The 19,549-nt window shown below is 31.1% G+C and overlaps 1 protein-coding gene and 1 long non-coding RNA gene across 3 annotated transcripts; both read right to left on the minus strand.

The window, feature by feature from the left end:
* Positions 1 to 6,201: 6,201 nt before the first annotated feature.
* LOC100786651 (AP2-like ethylene-responsive transcription factor At2g41710) lies at positions 6,202 to 10,502 on the minus strand. Of its 2 annotated transcripts, none has more exons than XM_006604291.4 (9): positions 10,144 to 10,502; positions 9,743 to 9,825; positions 9,584 to 9,592; positions 9,143 to 9,231; positions 8,815 to 8,888; positions 8,694 to 8,744; positions 8,396 to 8,457; positions 7,591 to 8,219; positions 6,202 to 6,867 (listed from the first exon to the last, which is right to left on the minus strand). In XM_006604291.4, the coding sequence occupies exons 1-9, from the start codon at positions 10,341 to 10,343 to the stop codon at positions 6,814 to 6,816; spliced, it is 1,251 nt and encodes a 416-aa protein (XP_006604354.1). In that variant the 5' UTR covers positions 10,344 to 10,502; the 3' UTR covers positions 6,202 to 6,813. The 2 variants fall into 2 exon arrangements, with proteins under 2 accessions (XP_006604354.1, XP_003554171.1); XM_003554123.5 differs by having other exon boundaries at positions 7,591 to 8,225; positions 10,144 to 10,494.
* Positions 10,503 to 18,431: 7,929 nt separating this feature from the next.
* On the minus strand, positions 18,432 to 19,188 carry LOC121174108 (uncharacterized). Its single transcript, XR_005889888.1, has 2 exons — positions 18,990 to 19,188; positions 18,432 to 18,880 (listed from the first exon to the last, which is right to left on the minus strand). It is a non-coding gene; the product is annotated as an uncharacterized lncRNA (long non-coding RNA).
* Positions 19,189 to 19,549: the final 361 nt, after the last annotated feature.

Consider the following 19,549-nt stretch of genomic DNA (forward strand, 5'->3'; position numbering starts at 1 on the left):
AAAAGGGAAAAGCATGCAAAACATTGCCTTGAATAGGATGGCATTTGATCATAGCTTAACTGAAGGGCAAGTAAAATGTCATTTTCCTTTTGTTTTAGGTCCCACCTTTCTAAATCAAAATTTGAGAACGGAGAACATCCTAAAGTTCGCACTGCTAGTGGAACTCCTCAGCACTTTTTCACAATTTCTTTTCCCATATCCGCTAGATTAGGATATTTTATTTCTTCGCCTTCCTGACAAACAGAGATAAACAATTCTACATTGAAAGGCCTTCTAAAACTTACGTGGGAACAGTGCCCATCGTTGAAGCAATTGAGTTACTTCATGTTTTCACTAAGATTTTGCTTCCCATTGCTCCAACTTGTATTAAATCTTATAACTCTATCCAAACTTCTGACCAGAAAGCTTACATCTTAGACGACTTTGTATCTGCTCAATATCTAAGTTGTTAATGTTTTCTTGGTGTGCAATAGCAATAGCAATGTAGAGTTGATGTTTTTAATAATAATCTGCCTAAGAATTAAGAAGTGCATCTATGATTGGAGCACATTTTTTCAGTACTCTGGCAGGAACAGTAGATGGCTGCATTGTGCTTCGCAACAAGCAAGGAGAACTATCTCAGCAAGGGAAGATGAAAATGACTCTGCCGAACTCTCCCTATTTTCAACCATTGGGTGTTGGAAAGAAACAAAATAAATTGAAGATAATCCTAATATGGATTATCCTCAACAAAGCTGAAGTTTCTAGAGCAGTTAGATTGATTAAGGGTAAATCTATTTACAATTAATGGCATTATAATTATCGATTGTACAATATACATGGCCTTAGAATCTCGCCGAAGGTCGTCTTTAATTCTAGCCGGGGAAGTGAAAGAATGTCATCATTTTGATACACTTCATGGATTAGCTGCAAAATGATTAAATATTGTCTCGAGAGTTGATTGGCTGATGCTGTACTCTGCAATCCCTAATCTATTTCTGTAAAAGATATTTAGGTAGAATTTAGTCACTCTGTTTAACAAGAGCATGGAAATAAACAAACAGGGCCCTTGTATTTACCTGTTTCGTTCAATAAGTCCAAAAACATCTGCTAGGGAAAAATCTTCATTATATGGTAACTGCAGTAAACAAAAGATGAATTACTATATGCACTGTAAAATTGTGCCTGGATGCAATGCATTCACATGCATATGCAAATGTTCTGTCCGCTTCAATGACAAGATACGTTTGACATTATTCAAGATATCAAAACCGTCAATAACCAACTCTCCTAAAAGGTTAAGGTATCAGGTAAAGAATCATGAATTATTTTACATCTCTATCATACTCACGATTCATGCAAGAGCCCTCTAATCCTAATGTGTCAATAACGTACAAGACTATTTTAGCTTGTGTCAACAACAAACTCCATGCAACAAAACTGAAAAACGAGTTTTTCTATGCAAAAGAAAGCCTTTGTTTGGTTCTGTTTTGCTGCTGTTTGGCTGACCGCACCATCATGCTTCATCTCTTTCTAGCTAGCATCATACTGATCTTCCCTCCCTCCGCCCCAAGGCATCACCAGTGGATCTTTTTGTTTTTTTTCATGGGTGAACAATATCCATTGTCATCATCGAAGACTGTCACGCTGTTCACATGTATAGCCAACTAAAAACAATACCGCACGCAGCCCCAAGTAGGGTCTTGGCACGTGAAGTTCACGTGCACGACGCATGACGCGTCTCCAAGGAACTTTAGTTTCTATCGGGTTGACCACATTTGTAACAAACTCGATTTATATAACATATATGTTAAGCTTGAGGGAGAGTGTTAAATTACATAATATTCTCTTATTTAGTATTACATAGCGATTGAGATTTATTCCCTATTACTCTCATTATTAGATTGATCCTATGTAATTAATACTAATCCTATTTGTTCGTTATAAGTTCGTTATAAATAAAGGTTTTGTGTGATGATCTAAGACACACAGTTTCTATACAAATTCTATAAGACCTATTGACTTTTGCAAATCAACTGTGAAAATCAAACTAGTATATGTCCAGGTAATTCAATCACATCTCTTCCTCACTCATTCTTGGATGTTTCTGAGTCAACATTGGAAACTTCAGCATTGATAAAAGCTTTAATACCTTTCAGGTTACATTGTAATCATGTTGGAGAAAGGTATAGATCTATTTTTCTCGTTTATTTTTAATTTAAACTTGTTCTTTCACTTTGAATCTCTAACATAGGTTTCAAGTAAAAGAAGGACCCAAATCACACAGGGGGGCAGAAAGGCATACCTTCCATTAGGTGCCCTCACTGCCCTGGTTAGAATAATACTATTCATGGGCTTTCACCCAATAGTTTAAGTGTTTGGGATAGTTGATTTATAACTTTATATTAAAGCCTCCAAGACCATGTGATCTAGAAGAATTTGATCTTTGTTGCTCCCATTCTTTTAAATAAAAGTTAAATTTTAGCTAAAGGGTAGGCTAGCACATTATCCATGCTTCTTGTCCAAAGTGTCTTCGCATGAAGGACATGACTTCTAAACCATATATTCATGTACTTTCACCCAACAACTTTGGTGTTTGGAATTTGCTGGTTCATGACATCTAAAGTAGAATTAAATTGATTTATTTAACTCGATATAAATCAAATCTGGGATTGCTTCCTTGCCCAAAGGAGAACCCCTGAAACTCCGTTGATACCAGCTTCCTCTTCATGCACCAAGGCCTTGCTGCCTCCACCCTCTCCCCTCTGTTTGGTGGTATTCTCACTCCCATTCCAGCAGATTTAGCGTAATTTTCAACAATACATATGGGAAAAAACTGAATTTATTTCTTCTGAAAAAAAAAAATCAGCAGTACATAGGCGCTAGATTAAGGAGATTAAGGGAGATTAGTGAGGCAGAAAACAGATACTGAAGAGGAGGGCAAGAATAGAGATGAAATTAGGATAAAAGTAAGGAAGCAGAAACTCTTAAATTAGTTTACCTAAAAGCCTCTTTTTTTTTTAATGTTTTCTTCGTCAAAATAAAGCTCTTTTATTTTATTTTTTTAGAGCTTTTTATGAATAAATGATGAACTGGGGTTGTAACCAACATACAATTATAGTTAATGCGGTTTCTAAATTTACCAAAGAAATGGGGAGAAAATACAAGAAAGGTGGGATTTTCATATCTGTATGGCGTTTGTTTTTTTTTTTTTTGAATACCTAACAAATAGTTTTTTTTATCCACAGAACTATGTATGTAGTATATAATATTAAAATTAGTAGCAGAGGTACTTTCGTATTAACATGCCAACCTTACTGTCCACAAACCTGCTCAGTTAATTAAATACATATCAGTCCTCTTGATATATATTGACATTACCAAAGCTGTTCGCAACTTAGCACAGGATGGGTAAGCCCTCAACAAAAAATGATCCATATCCCCCTATACATAAGTCCAGCTCTAATGTTGCTGGTCCAAGTATGGTATGGTAAATCAAAGTCTTTGTCTAAATTCCTAAGCCATAACCAAGCTTTGGTGTGCAACCAAGAGTGAGAACCATTAATTGGTTTGTAGCATTAAGAATATAATTGTTTTGTGCACCTAGTAAATTATTGTAAATTTTTTGAAGGTAACTCTGCTAGTAAACATACCGATTCATAATCCATGAAAATCCAAGATTTGAATATGTGAACCTGTGATTTTTATTTAAAATTTATATATATATATATATATATATATAAAATATTGTTAAATCAAAATTAATTGTAATAAGTTTTTGGTCTTATTACAATTAATTTTAATTTAATAATATATTTATATATATATATAAATTTTAAAATCATAGGTTTCATAAGAATTTATATATGTCAACAAATTAATTATTAGATCAATATTAATTATCAAAAATTTATTATGTAAAATTATATGTGTATTAAATATACATTAAAATTTTTAGTGTTATATATAATAACATTAATTATTTTATAACATAATTGGTCTATTAACTCAATTGGATCGTATCAATAACATGAAAATCACAAGTTCGAATCTTCATGGACCGTCAGCTTACGAATTATGAATCTGGTAGGGATATTTCCAGAATTTACAATAATTTGTTGGGTGCACAAAATAATGTTGGATGCATGAAGTAATTGCCTAACTGCAAAATAAAATAAAAATAAGTCTCTTTTTAATAATTTATCACGTTTGGTCGGTTGTTTTAGTTATAATACCGTGATGATTAAAAGTTGGAGGGGATTGGATAAGAAGAAACAGACATATAGTCCAATTTGTCGATCTTTAGTGCGAGTTTGTATTATGAGTACACTGTTCCCTCCTTATCTTCAAACATTTTTTTAAGCTTCAAACATCTATCTCCAAACGTTGAACTCTAAACGAGTCTTAAATTTGTGTCTAAAAAAATCGGATGAGGTTTCATTCTTCATTTTTGTTAATGATAAATCAATGTCAATAATAAAAAAAACACAGTGAGAATATGAATTATATATCCATTAAAACCGCTTGAATTCTAACTCAAAATATCTTATTTATTATAACAAAGTCTTCTAAGTTAATAGTATATTTGAATATAATATTTTTTTTTATTCTTTACCATAGATGGGAAAGAAAAATTGACTATTGCTTGTTCTTAACTAATCCAAGGCAAACACATTCCTAATTTCGTCAAACGAACCTCATGTTCAATATTATTCAGTACAAATATAATGTAGGAGTATTTAAAAGAACTTTTATAAACCAACTAGTTATTGGTATGTGTAAAATTAGACTTGAATAAGTTAAGTTTTGATTTTTTTAAATAAAATCTTAAGTTTTCAATAAGTTTAAATCTTGAAAGGAGAGATTTCACTCTGGTTATCCACAAAATAAGTAAATATTTTCATACTTTACATCTATAAATTGGTAACGCAAAAAAAAAAAGAGAACTTTCAAAAAACTTATATAAACTTTAAGTTGATATTTTGAACAGAGATTTTTTTTAATTTTAGGAAAAAATATAAAAATTATATTTGAAGATAAAAAATAAATACTATTGATTAGTATAAAAGCTAATTGATACTCAAATAATCACAGTTCTTATTCTTATCTTTTTTATTTAGTAAAACCATGTGAATAAAAATACTCACCTTTCTGAATTTAAATATAAAAACTTCACCAAGTCTTTTTTTTTTTTAATCTCTATTTAGTTTTGCTCCTACCAAACTTTCCACATCACATAAAGACTTCTCTTAGAAAAGAAAGTTGTATGTGGGTTTGTGGGGCGGCTATAAGTTCATAGAGTGGGGGTTGTGGCGTGTAGCATACGACCAATTGAGGTTTGGTGAGTCAAATTTGGCTTTCTACCAATTGCATATATTTGGTAATGCAAATTGGCACTTGCCGAGACACTGTACAGTGCAAGAAAATGAAGAAAAGAAAATTGGCATTTTGGCAATAAATACAACATAAATGAGAGTCATTGAGAACGTCTAAGAGATACTAATAATTATCTCATCTCACTCCGATCACAGATACAAATAGTGTTAGTTGTACCAAAGCTAAAGCGTGAATTAAAATGTGCAATTCTGTTTTGATTCTTTTTTGACACATATACTTCCATCTAATCTCACTTAAATTTGAAGTCCGAATCACCTTTCTTTCTCTCCTTAATGTGCTTTACTTGGGATAGATGTGCTTATTATTATTTTTTAAACTTAAAGAATAAGACAAACTTATTATAAATCTGGCGATCCATGAAAAACACAATTTCAAAAAATAGTACACGAGAATAAGAATACGTTTACTAGTTAAAAATGCTCAACGAGATTCTTATAATTAAAATCTTTTAATTTGATAAATTATTATACTTTTAACTCTTTTGTTTTGACACTTCCTCCTAAAAATAAAGATAAAAATCGAAGAGGCATGCAGCAGCTTAAGACTGGCATGCTCATGCAAACAAAAGGTGAATCAACTTCACAAAACATTATCAAATTGTGATTATTTGTAATTCTCTGTTTCCTATTTTTTACTCGTTACTCCAACAAAGATGCTATCCAAGATGAATCAGGAACGGTTATTGCTATTTGTTCTTTCAATTTTGTTATCTGCACCTCAAGTTATCTTTTGGTCAAATTTTATTATAATACTCTTTATACATGAATTTGGTTTCATTGTTCTAGAATTTAATTTTGAATGCCTATACCTATTTAATTTCAGAAATATAAAAGTCTATTTTATTATATTCCAGAATTAAACATCCAAAAGTCTATTAATATATTTCAAATTTAACCTTCCAGAAATCCATTTCTTACCCATTCTAAAATTAAACCTTCAGAAGTCAATCTGTTACACATTCCAAAGTTAAAATTTCTGAAATCAATTTGAATAATAAACAAGAAAATAGCGCCTGAAAAACTCATACGCTAATCAATTAATGACAGCATCCTTGCATAACTCCACCTCTTATTCTGTACAGAATATTCCGCGTAAATTCAAAATTTATCTAACTCTTTATTTTTTATTACTAAAATTTATCTCTGACTGCATATACTGATATACATGATAGAGATGTTAACTGATACATATCCAACATAAAAGGACAAGATTCGTGCTAATTCTATATTTATCATCGATGTAAAACCATTGTAATATTTTTCTTTTCTCTGACCTCTATAACCCATGTAATCTTGCAAAAAAAAGCCATGGGAGAATTCTTAGACCTGGTTGAGCACTTCAGACCTATATTCTGTTCTTTGTTCGATACAAGCTCAGCTTTCAGATGCTTGCCTTTGAGCCTTTCTTCTTCAATTGGAAATCCAAATGCCCAACCATTCATTCCTCTGGCCGAAACATCGTGTACGTTGAACTGGTCTCTGTCTTTGTAACCTGCACACATCAAACCAAATGCTCTTCCTAAGGTGAATTTACAAGAATGTGACAAGTAGTTCTTATCTTACCATATCAATTGTTTCGTGTAACTGATGATTTTGAATTGTGAACAATTATCGTCCCCGCCACCTTATTATTGTCTGATAAAGTTATACTGCCATAGGGTTGATTTTCTTCTATAGATTGTTAAATGATAATCAGAAAAATATTGGCAACCAAATCACCAAGAAGCAACAGAAGACTTGACATCGTAGTGATGTATCTAAAATTACAATTTTCTGGCTCTGTAATTCAAAACTTCATCCATAGGTTCTCCACGTTTTGTCAACACCGAGAGATAAGAACTCATAATATTCTTTAGCTTAAACTTGCATTCATCATATTGGTCCAAGAGATAACAAACTAAATTTGCTGACACTACCTTGTTGGCCTAATAGATACACACATATGATTTTGGTGAACTATAGGTAATAATTCAAATAAGGTTTTAGTGAGAACAAATTGATAGACACACATACACAAACTCATGCAGATCATTTTTTGTTTTTTTTATATTGGGTTTTTCTTTCTAATTCAATGAATTCTTCCTTTTGAATCTCAGTTGGACATGATCTATAACATAGATCATTATTTGCTCTACTATTTTAGCGCTGTTTAAATAAATTAGAGTGTAATTTCAACAGTCCAAAAGAAAGTAAAACACTTAATCATTATACCAACCTCAGCTGTATGAGAAAGGCCAGCAGGAAGCATGGGAACAAGAGATGTCCAGAGAACAGGATCTACCAATGGATCAACAGTATTGTAGGCTGTTAAAAGTGGTGCAGACAAGAATGGTGTCAATGGGTAAACATTTCTTTGAAGAGACATTGTTCCACTCATTCCCGTTGCAATGTCAAGCCGGTCATTGCCTCCGTCATGATTTGATGGTTTCTCAACTGCCTTGCCATGATCCAACTTGTTGATTGTATTTTTGTTTTCATTCTCATCATTATCTATGATATTTTCCAGTGTCTTCGACGCTTTCTCTTGCAAGCTCTTGTAAGCAGCAGATTGTGACAAGATACTTAAGGCAGAAACTGAAGAACTTCTATGCTTTTTCTCATTTTGGGGCCTTCCTAACTGTGGCATCTGGTAAGGTGCTGTAGGTTGAACTTTCTGCTCCAATTGCTTAATTTCAATGCAAATATCTCCAGCAGAACCAAGTTTCTTTTCTTCTGATAATCTTGTCCCAGCATCAGAATGTCTACTCTTATTAGATCCCCACCATTTGATGTGACTTGTTAAATCAATCTTTCTTTCTATGCAGAAACCACTTACATATTCACTTTCTGCTGCAGAATCATCCCCTGCACCTTTAATGTTGTAAAACAATGAGATGATAGTGACCTAGCAGATAAAACAGGTGGAAATAGTTGAAAACTATTTTTATTTCTCCAATAGCCATAGGTGCACAAATGAATGTGGTTCATATAATTGTTCAGTAGAAGATTAATTTAAACTTTAAAATTTGATTAGAACATACCATAATGCATGCTATTGAAGTAATCAGATCCAGACATACGGCCATACGATGGATCCCATCGACTAGTTTTGGTAGCAACACATGCAAAATGAAATGAAGAGTTTAAGTTAGCAGTCAAATCCATGTTGGAATCGATGTACTTTATGACAGCTAAAGTAGATCATAAAAAACTGAAGCTGTGTAGCAGAGCACAGAAGAACTAGCTCCACACACACATACCCCACACAGACTCAGATGTGAATACAAATAATAATTTAACTGCCAAACAATTTCAGCAAAAAAAATGATAGATTCACACCTGGAGAGTCCACGATATTTTGCTAGTCCTCTTGAAAAACCACTGCTCTTCCTGCAGAAAGCATCACGCATAAGCAGCAGCATAGATATATGTTAGAAAACATTTTGAAGTATACACACACCGCCGTAAAGATGCAAGGTACTCTTCTCTTGACACATTCTGCATTTCTTCAAGATCTCTTGTATAATCCGTCACCTGCAGCACACACATCAAAAGTACTACAGACAATTACTATATTCATCACAAGAGAATAACTAACAACACCCTTTTCCTATCAAGGACCAGATCTATTGTCTCCACTGTCAAAACCTAGTTACCAATAAAATATTTCCATCAGATGCAACTGATACCTTGGGCAAAGAAGGCATAATAGAAAATTAGATTCTACACCCAATCAATAGTTAACATATAAAACTAGTAAGACACCAACACCATTTTCATAAACTTACAGGAAAGTTAATGAGAGTCCCAGGACCCCAATATTTGAGAGCAGCAAGATCATATGCTCTAGCCGCTGCTTCCTCGTCATCATACGCCCCTGTCCAGAATCCATCAACAACAAAAATCATTATCTTAAGAAAAGATGCAGCTCCAGCAAGTTCAATGATAACGATAATAAGAAAGAATAAGACCCTGTTTGGATAAACTTCTTCATAAAAAGGAAGAAAACAAATCAAACTTATTCGGCAAGTTAAAATCAAGCTATGCATCTAACTTCTACAGAAGCTCTTTCATCTAATTTATCCAAAAGTTGAGATGCATAAATTGAAAGAAGTTTGATTCATTTTGCCATTTTTCTTTGTCCTATAAGTGGTTATTTAGAAGTTTATCCAAACGCGCCCCAAAAGAAAAGAACAAGTGAAGCTTTAAGCATCGCATTGCCAACTCACCCAAGTAAACTGGCGCCACCAATCACGAACCGTTGTCCAACCAACCAACCAATTCACGAACAACAGGAAAAAAAAAAAAACGAAACACGTAAGCAATTTCAGCCTTACACATGTTGAAACCCGAAACGAAGAACAGAACAGAACAAAACCGAAACGAACCTTGCTTTCCCTTCTTATTCTGATTTTGGTTCCACGTACTCTTATCCCAAAGATGCGCTTCATAACGACCAGTCCACCTGTGCCTAATAATCAATTCACAAAATTCCGTTAGAAACAATCCGAGACATCTGTTTGGGTAAGGCACTTTTAGAAGAAGAAAATAAGAAGAAAAAAAAAAGAGCTTCTGCGTAAGCTAAAATTAAATCTCCAAACATGCGCTAAAAAAACTATATAGAAGCTCTTTTCATTTTTTTTCTCTCTTAGAAGTGTTTAACAAGCCATAGATTCATTTCAACCTTCCAACCACTTCATAAATTGATTGTAACTTTCGTAAAAAGCACAATTCATTTTATTTTCTTCTATTATAAGTTTATCCAAACAGGAACTAACTAGCTAACTACCTCGTGACGCCGCGGTATATGGAACTGCGTTTGCCGGCGGCGCACGGAGGCATTTTGCTGATGCGCTCTTTGGCCGTGCAACCTCTCTCCTTCTTGGCCTTCTTCAATCCTCTGTAGAGCAAGAGCTGGTCGTTCGCCACCACCACCGCCGCCTCCGACGTCTCCGCGGACTTTCCTGGATCGGAGGAAGACGAAGCCATGATCGAACTAAACACAAACCCTCACTCTAATCTCAGAGACAGAGAGAAAAGTGTGTGTGATTTGAATTTGGGAAGATGAGTTGTTTGTTTTTGGTTCGGAGTGGAATGGAGTGAAGTTGAGTGAGTGAGAGGGGGAAAACTACAAACGAGGAAGGAGGAGTGAGGGTGAGTGGGTTTAATTACCGGAATGCCCTTTCCTTGTTTTGAAATGACGATTGTGGAATTTGGTACTGTGAGCCGATGTAACGGCTAGGACACCTTGAGGGTAGTGATGTCATTTCGTCGCTTCGTTTTTATTAGTATGACAATTGTGATTGTTCGGTGCCACTTGTTGTCTGCTCCTGCCTGATTCCATTTTCCATCCTCACCATGCTACTAACCTGCCACCATGGACTTTTTTTATAAAAAAAGATAATGTTATTTGTTGTTATATAAAAATATAGAAAATGAAAATGTGAGAATTATAATTATAACAATGAGAGTTTTTGTGGTATACTCGAAATTTTTAGGGATTTTGATACGGTTGATTTTTTAACCAATAAAATTATCACGTAATTATTTTCTCAATAATTAAAGAAACTTTTTTAAAAAATTAGTCTTTGATTAGTTAAAATATTGTTTTAAAAAATTAATATTACAACTATTTTAAATTAAAAATGTAATTAAACATAAATTTTGAAGTTTGATCCTAATTTTTTTCGCCCTATATAGCACGCCAGTTCTTATAAAGTGATTACTACACTCAAGAGAAATAGAATTGCAAATATATTACTCTTGTGTATGCAGAATTAACTTTTACTAGCATTATAAAATTCCTCATATAAAATTGTGATTCACTTCCAAAAGCATAATTGTATTGAAGAAAGATGAAACTTTCGTCTCTTTTAGATGTTTTTGTTAGTATTACTATTAGGCACACTTTGACTACAAATAGAACCATCAATTTGTGTAAAGAAAGTACGAAGGGTGAAGCTCTCAAATCTCTACTGAAGTTCAAGTTTCTCTATACTAGCCAAGATTCAAATTGGAGACGAGTAAGATGATTGATAATTGTTATGTATAAGTATATTTTGAGATTAAATCATATAGGAATTGTTAATTCTTCTCTCATATTTCTTGTTTTTGTGTGAATAATTAAAATTTTAATATCATTTAAGTTTTTGTACAAAAAGCATTAAAAGTTTGTAAATCTATAGTGTTTGGTGACTAATTGATGCAGAGAAACAAAGTAAAGTCCAAAGAAGCAAAATTGAAGATTTGAAATTGTTCGCTCAGTGTATCTTAGGCGCCTAACGTGATACGGTCGCTTAGCAGACAAAGCATGTTTAGCGTCAAAAAGTATGGAAAAGTCTGGAACGCGAATTCACACACTTAGCGTGAGGATACCACCATACTCGATAAGCACGACAATCAGGCTTAACGTGAAGGTTACGTGAAAATCAAGCTGAATTGCACCTATAAAAGAAGAAGAGAGAATAAGAAAAAAATACACAGAAAATTCAAGAGAATTCAATTCTTTATCAAAGGCAAATGCTAGAATTTAGAGAAATAATCATTAGAAATTATTCATTTTCTCCATTCTCTTTCTCAAATTCCCATTTTCTAAATATTATCCTCTTATAATTATAAAGTCTCCTATGACAATGAAAGACTAAATCATTTTTGTTGGGAGCTTAGTAACCAACTATTCTTGATATAATTTCTCTTCCTATCTATTTATGAATATTACTTTTTCATAATCCTTTTATGTGCTTAATTTTATTGTTTGTGACTTGATCACTCATTTGCATGGTTTTAAGAGTAGCGTTGGGAAATATTATTTTCTAATAAAATTGGAAAAGGATATTTAAATAATTCATCACTGGGGATAAGTTGATTTTGTTTATCCTGTTATCTATCTCTATCCTTAATTTACTATTTACTATTTTATATTTGCAAGAGGATTTGAGAAAGAAAATAGATAAATTAGCTTATTCTTTCACTTAAGGGATCATGGTTAGAATATATGAGTAGATGCAGGTGAAAATATGAATAAACATAAATAGAGAAAAATCATTAACATTACATCAAGAGTAGTTTTGGTAGGCTAAGTCCATAACATTCTCATCTTCTGAAATAACTTCTGTAATATTATTGACTTCTTTCATCTTTTCTGTTTTAATTAATTAATTCCCTTTTATATTTGTTTTCCTTGTTTATTTTAATTTAATTTATGCCAATTTATTTTACTGTTTTTTCACAATCTTCTAAACCAATTTATTTATTGCTTGAAAAATTATATATTTACTTATCTAAGTACAAACAAAGTCTTTATGAATTTGATACTCAGACTTTCGTTTTAACTTTACTCTTTATGATAATTTGATACACTTGTCAATAGTCCAATAATAATACTTTGTTGTTTTCATTTTTCTTCTTCTATCAGACCCTTTTGTTGATGTGAATGTAAACTTTGAAGAGATAGAATTACAATTTTATTTCTCTTGAATGTAACAATCACTCTATAGTAATCATTGAATCAACATGATTTACCGGATGAAAGAGATTAGGGTTTAGAATTTTAAACTTAAGTTTAATCATATTTTATTTTTAAATAGTTGTAATTTTAATTTTTTTTAAATAGTTAATCAAGGACTAAGTTAAAATTAAAAAAATTCTTTAATTAATGAGAAGATAAATAACATGATAATTTTATTGATTAAAAATCAATAATGTCAACATCTCCAAAAAAAATTGTGATTCTGTTGAAACTCCCTTATAGCAAATGCTCTGTACTAAAATGTTAATATACTAAAATAGTTGTCACCCAATGAAAGGTATAAGTGTGAATTGTAAATTGATATATTGATTATATTCCTCTAGTTTTCAAAATCATTGTTTTAGATCTTAGACTCGAGAATAGGTCAAGGAAACTTTTAAGTTGTGATTTGATTGACTCAGTTAGTTGAATCTGTGACTAAATTATATATGTTAAATGATATTAGCTAACTAAATAGTCTGACAAAATCAATATGATTGGTGGCAAAATTTCAATGACAATTATTCTTACAAACCTTCTAAGGGAAATTGACCTAGTTATGAATCCTAGCAAAGCCCTTACGATTTTGGTGTATGAAGATGATGATCATATTCTACTCAAGTCCTAAAAGTACTATGGTGCAAAAGCCATTTTCTTGGAATGCTTGGCGCAATCCTCGGCATATTTGTCTTGCTCATGGGTCTGGTGGGGCGGAGGATGATCTAGGGTTCCCTTTCTAGTCGTGTGTGAGTGATATAGGATTCCTTAACGCCTCTGGATTAGTTGGGGTTTCCACTTCTAATGGGCATATTGGGAGCATTAATTGGACAACCAAGGACTTACCCAAAACACAGTCCCGAAACCTATGAGTGGTTAGGCACAAAGTAGCTTGAGTGCATGAAGACTACCAAAGGAACTGTCCATACATAGTCCCGAAAGTTATGAGTGGCTGAGCGTGAAGTAGCTTGAGTGCAGGTAGATCAAACCAAGACCTGTCAATACCTATCCCATATTACTAAACATGGATCCATCCTCAATAGTCAATGACCCACTAAGTGTTATCAATGGTGACAAAAGCATAAAGAAGAATATCAATGAATTATGGGGACTAAAGCAAAAATTTAAAATCAAAGTCTCAATTTGATCTATTAATTTCCTTATGAGTCTTTTGGCCCCAAAACATAATGCAATGTGTTTATCTTTTTTAAAATATAAGAAACTTCTTACTCAAATTGAGTTAGCTTTTATTAATATCTCCTTTGGAATAGTTGAGTTTTGGATTTTTGGTTATCAAATATAATTTAAAAATAAAATGTATTTGGTTACAATGGTTTTTGACTGAATTTCAAAAACACCTTTCGAACCATTTTCAAAATCAAGAAAAAAATTGAGAAATTAATTTTTAATTTTAAAAAAATATTTGTTAAATTTAACATTGATTCTTTCTATTGTTGTTGTCACCAATATCATGTCATCATCATCAGTATCATTATTATTATTGTCATTACATTATATCGTTGTTATCATTATTATTGTTAAGTACTCTTAAACTAATTATAACATGTAGGAAACTTTTGAAGATTATTTTGAAATTAAAAATTAAAAAAATAACTAAAACTAATTTTTTTAAACTAAAAACTAGTGATAATTTTTAAAATTTTTAAAACTTACAACTAATAATCGCTCTCAAAAGGTCCTAACTTTATAAAAAAAATTAGATCAATACCTTAATGGTCAAACTCAATATGATTAGACATGTTATGTTTCTATACAAATAAATAATGCTTCCTAACCAATAAAAAAACTTTGATTGGGTTTAGTTGGTTGGGTAAATGAGAACCTCTATCGAAAATTTTGATGAAAAAGAAATGGAAAAAAAATGTCTAGGTTGTGCTCTGTTTTTAGCATAAAAGAACAAGGGTTAGGACATGTAGAGAAGATAATTAGGTACCCTACAGGTACAAGTACTTATCCATTTGATTGAACTTCTTAAGATTTCAATAGGGGCGCAAATAATAATTTAATTTGTTCGAGAAAAACAAACGAGGAAACTTTAATTGAAAGGTATAAGTCTTTTTTTTTAAAGAAAGCATGTAAAACTAAAATAAATAAATAAAATACAAAGAAAGAAAATCTTTTTTTTTTTGGAATTTTCCTTTTCAAAAATTCATTATTATATTGGCCCCCAGCAGACTCTAGTGGTAAGAATTGAGTTGTACTTTTACGTTTATCTCAGATGTTAAATCTCTTATGAAACTGCCTTTCCTCATCTTTACCTAATACCTCTATTTTGAAAATGATAGACCCAGTAGAAAGCCTTTGCTAGTTGAGAACTAACTTGTTCGAGAATTACAAAAAGAAAGAACAAAATAGAATACGCTCCGAATAAGTTTAGAGACGACCATTGAATATTAGACAAATTTGAAATGCCAACAAGAAGATGGAGTTTAGTTGATTTGAATTTGGTGCTGCGTAGGTTTGAAACAAGCGGAAAGGGTGAAAGTAACTTGTAATAAACGTTAAGCTGCTACTTTCATAGTCAAGTGTTGTAAAATGCGTATACAGTCTTTTAAAAGAAAAGAACATGCCTATAGATAAGAAAAGTAGTAGTTTAATTATTGTCTACCCACAGCATACAGTACAAAAGAATTAAATATACCCTTGAAGTATTTTAAAATAATTATCAGAAAGCACATATGTATTAGAAAATAAATTATTTAATGTTGATATAGTAAAAGTTTTTCACATGATTATATAACAATGTATAGCCAAACTATGAAATAAATATATTATATATTCACTACCAAAAAAGTGTAAACATGTTATTGGTGTACTAATATAACATTAGATGATAGTATAAAAATTATATTAACAATGCATTAAAGTTAAACTCGGTAAAGAAATTCTTGATATAATATAATAAACTAAAAAAAGTATTAGTTTTGTATTAATTTTACTATCCTATACCTTAAGAGCAACGATTAAGAAATTAATAATAAGCTCCATGAGCATTTATAGAAAAAGAAAAGAGTAAGGTAAAATATATTAAGTATTTTCATAAGCTAAAATCGATTTATACAACTTAATTTTTGAAGAAATTAAATAAGAAAACGTCTATGAAAACTAAATTAAAAAATCGTCCAAATAAATATTTTGTTAGATTTTTTTATATAAATTTATTTATTTCTAATATATAAAGAGACAATTTAAATAAACTTCTCAAAAAGTATTTATAAAAAATAAAACAAATTAAGTTTCTTTTCTAAATTAAATCAACTCGTGTTTCTAAACCTTTTTAGAAGCTCATCATCTAACCTTTTTAAAAGTCTTGTAAATTGATTTTAGCCTATTAAAAAAATACTTTGTTTTTTCCTTAATTAATTTGCTTCTTCTCCGTTAAACATTTATTAAAAAGAGAATCCATATTAGCTCAAAATATAATTTTTCATTTAATATTAAAAGAAATGTTCTAAAAATGCCTTCCATCACAAAATAGTAAAACTCAAAAATTAATGTGCACCCTTATTATACTGGAAGGGTTAAATTACTTATTTGTTCCTTATAGTTTCACGATTCATACATTTTTATTTCTTATAGTTTGAAAGTGAGTTTTTAAGTTTCTATAATTTATATTTTAATTATCTTTTAGTCCTTATAGTTTAAAAGTGATTTTTTTAGTCTTATAGTTTGTATTTTAATTCTCTTTTAGTCCCTATAGTTTAAAAATTATCTTTTTAGTCCATATAATTTATATTTTAATTACCTTTTAGTGCTTACTACAAAAAATATATATAAAAATAATTGGTTACTAATTAATTATAAATTATCAACTATTTTTTTATTATAAATTATCTTCCGATAAATTAGTTATGAATTATTTGCTAATATTTTTATAGTTAATTGTAATTGATAATACTACTCATATTTTGATGGCAAAGACTAAAAAGAAATTAAAATATAAAATATAAAAATTAAAAAGATCACTATCAAACTATAGGGATTAAATGGAAATTAAAATAAAAATTATAAAGACTAAAAAAATTACTTTTAAATTATATGGACTAAAAAAAATTAAAATATAAACTATAGAAACTAAAAAAGAATTAAAATATAAATTATAAGAATTAAAAAAAAATTATAATAACTAAAAAGATATGAATCGTTTATAAAGATTAAATAAGTAATTAAAACTAGATGGAGGTTGCAATTCTTTAAGTTTCATGTAATGGTAAAGCATGGCAAATTATTAGAGTTAGTCTAGTATAAATGAAGTCATTGGAAAAATCAAACCCACGAGACACCAAGGACCGGTTGATCAGACATTTCAGAGAATGATTCTGTTTGATTACTATCTGGGGGAATAATTTTGACTAGTTTTGGCAAACCGGATGATAGGTCCTAAATTTTCAAGATGCTATATGATTGCATGCAAAACTTTAGTTAACGGTTTGATGTAACGCTTGGTTTTAGAAAAAATAATCCAGGGCTCACATCACATGCTGACTTTATCCTTTTGCGGTGCCACCAAGTTCCCACATCTGAGCAAGTGTTTTTTACTTTTTACAGACAGCTTTCCTTTAAATAACCTTCGCACCAGGGATAAAGCAGTAAAATTGATAATGTTAATGTGCATAAATTAACAGAAAAATTCATTTTACTTTTCAATTACAAATTTGTAATTTTATCAAAAAGCATTTCTTAATTATTGTATGAAAATTTGAACAAAGAACACACCTTAGCCCTTAAATTGCACTAGTCCAAAGCTTTGTCAGAACATTGTTTAGTATTTTAAGAATTTTCAACGGTCTATTTTTAATGTCATATGGTACCACGAAAGAGTGGCATCTTCGAGTACGGGGAAAATAGAGTCATATTTATTTCTGGGAGATTTAATCATAAATTATTATTTGAATTATTTTATTATAATTATTTTATAAGTTAAAAAATAAGTTATAAATAAATGATTATGTAAAACTTTTTAGTTCCTAATCTTTTTTTCATAAAATATTGTCACATTAAAAAGTTAATAAATATTGTGAACATAATCATTATTTGTAGCTAAACTTTTTCATGAATATTGACACGAATAACTACTTTCCTTTTAAATAAAACCTATGTCCAATGCCAAATATGATGTTGACGCTGGTAATAAAAGGTATATGTGTCAAGGAAATATGAAGTAGTTTCCGTTAAAATCCACTGTAAAGTTTAAACTACGTGAGGCTTGCCTTAGTTGAAAACAGCAAAGCCCCACATTTACAACAATTTCGTTCTTATTTCCCATCATACAAGGTCCGAGTCTGACCAAAGGAAAATGACTAAAGAAGCACGATACTGCAGGAACACCTTACCCCTCCAAAAGAAAATAAAGAAAAAACCATAGTTGCTATCAGAAATCTGAGATGAGATGGTTTTAGGGAAAATACAAGTGACACCTTACCCCTCCAATATAGTGTGACCATACACCATTGAGCTCAAAATAGACAAGAGGAATATCAAAAATGCATTGTAATTGATTAAATAAAATATTCAACTGACAGTGTGTATGAGCTCTATTTATAGAGAGCTTATTTGAACTAATAAACTAATAACAGCCCACTAATATTAGTAACAAACTAATTTCTCCTAACAGTGGCTATTGTAACAGCTAAATATTTGTGCTGCGAGCCATTGATCAGGTTTATACGTATTCTTTAGTATAATCCTATTTGGGCTTTACATGTTACAGTACAGTCCGAACGAACTAGGATATACACAGGATGGAAAATGAGATAATTTACAAATTGCAGGCATAACATGAAAAATAATCTTTATGCAGGAGTAGCGTATGATCCAATAAATTGAGTTCCAACTTCAATCTTCACAAAATCTCATAGGCATAACTCCCACAACAGTTTGGAACAGTGTGTCACAGCTAAGCAAAAAAAAAAATGTGACTCCATGACAGTGGTCAACTAAGAACAGGAGATTCACATGGTTGCCTTGTGGAAATTTGATCCCAAATTTCTTTTCAAGGATTCTGTACAAATATATGACCAGGATAAATAGCAGAGCATATTAAAAGAATGAAAGCGCATGCATATGAACATAAGAAAACACAATCCTCAATACAACATGAATATTCATACCAAGTCTTTCTTTTATGACAGCAGCATTTTCATCCCCACAGCATTTTTGTGAAAAGGAGGATATATCATGGTACATTGCATTTGATGGATGAATTCCTGCATCCTCCATCTATTGCAATATCTGCATCAGGATTTCCATGATTTTCCAGATGTGGTTTATTACAATGTAAAATACACAAAAAAAATGAAATTAAACATGGCCAAATATCTAGTACAGTCATGAAAAAACATAAGTTTTGATAGTTCTGTAAAAATGCATGGTTCTAATTCATGTAATAGCTTTGTTCAAATTTACTACTTGTTTGCCAACTTTCACAGCAACTAGTTGGACTGGAATAAAAAGGTTTTAGTGTTTTTAGGGTGTTTGTAGTTATTTTACTCTTCTTTTGTTATCTTATCATATATACTTAAATAAAAGATCCTCTATGATTGTAGCAGAAAAAATACACTGTAATACTTTTTAGATCAAAACTAGCTTGAAGAAGGTCTTGGAAGATTTCTCTTGAAGACTTCAATGTCTCGAAGATGGCTAAGGAATTCTCTACCTTTTTCTTGTTTGA

Source organism: Glycine max, chromosome 19 (assembly GCF_000004515.6).
Source record: "Glycine max cultivar Williams 82 chromosome 19, Glycine_max_v4.0, whole genome shotgun sequence".
NCBI lineage: Eukaryota > Viridiplantae > Streptophyta > Magnoliopsida > Fabales > Fabaceae > Glycine > Glycine max.

Bases quoted from the DNA above. Each gene is read 5' to 3' on its own strand.
- LOC100786651 (XM_003554123.5), bottom strand. From the start codon at position 10,343: ATGGCTTCGTCTTCCTCCGATCCAGGAAAGTCCGCGGAGACGTCGGAG. The intron at 8,226-8,395 runs GTATGTTCTAAT...ACAACATTAAAG, and splicing joins CTTCAATAGCATGCATTATG to GTGCAGGGGATGATTCTGCA. The intron at 6,868-7,590 runs GTTGGTATAATG...TGATGTGTGCAG, and splicing joins GCCTTTCTCATACAGCTGAG to GTTACAAAGACAGAGACCAG.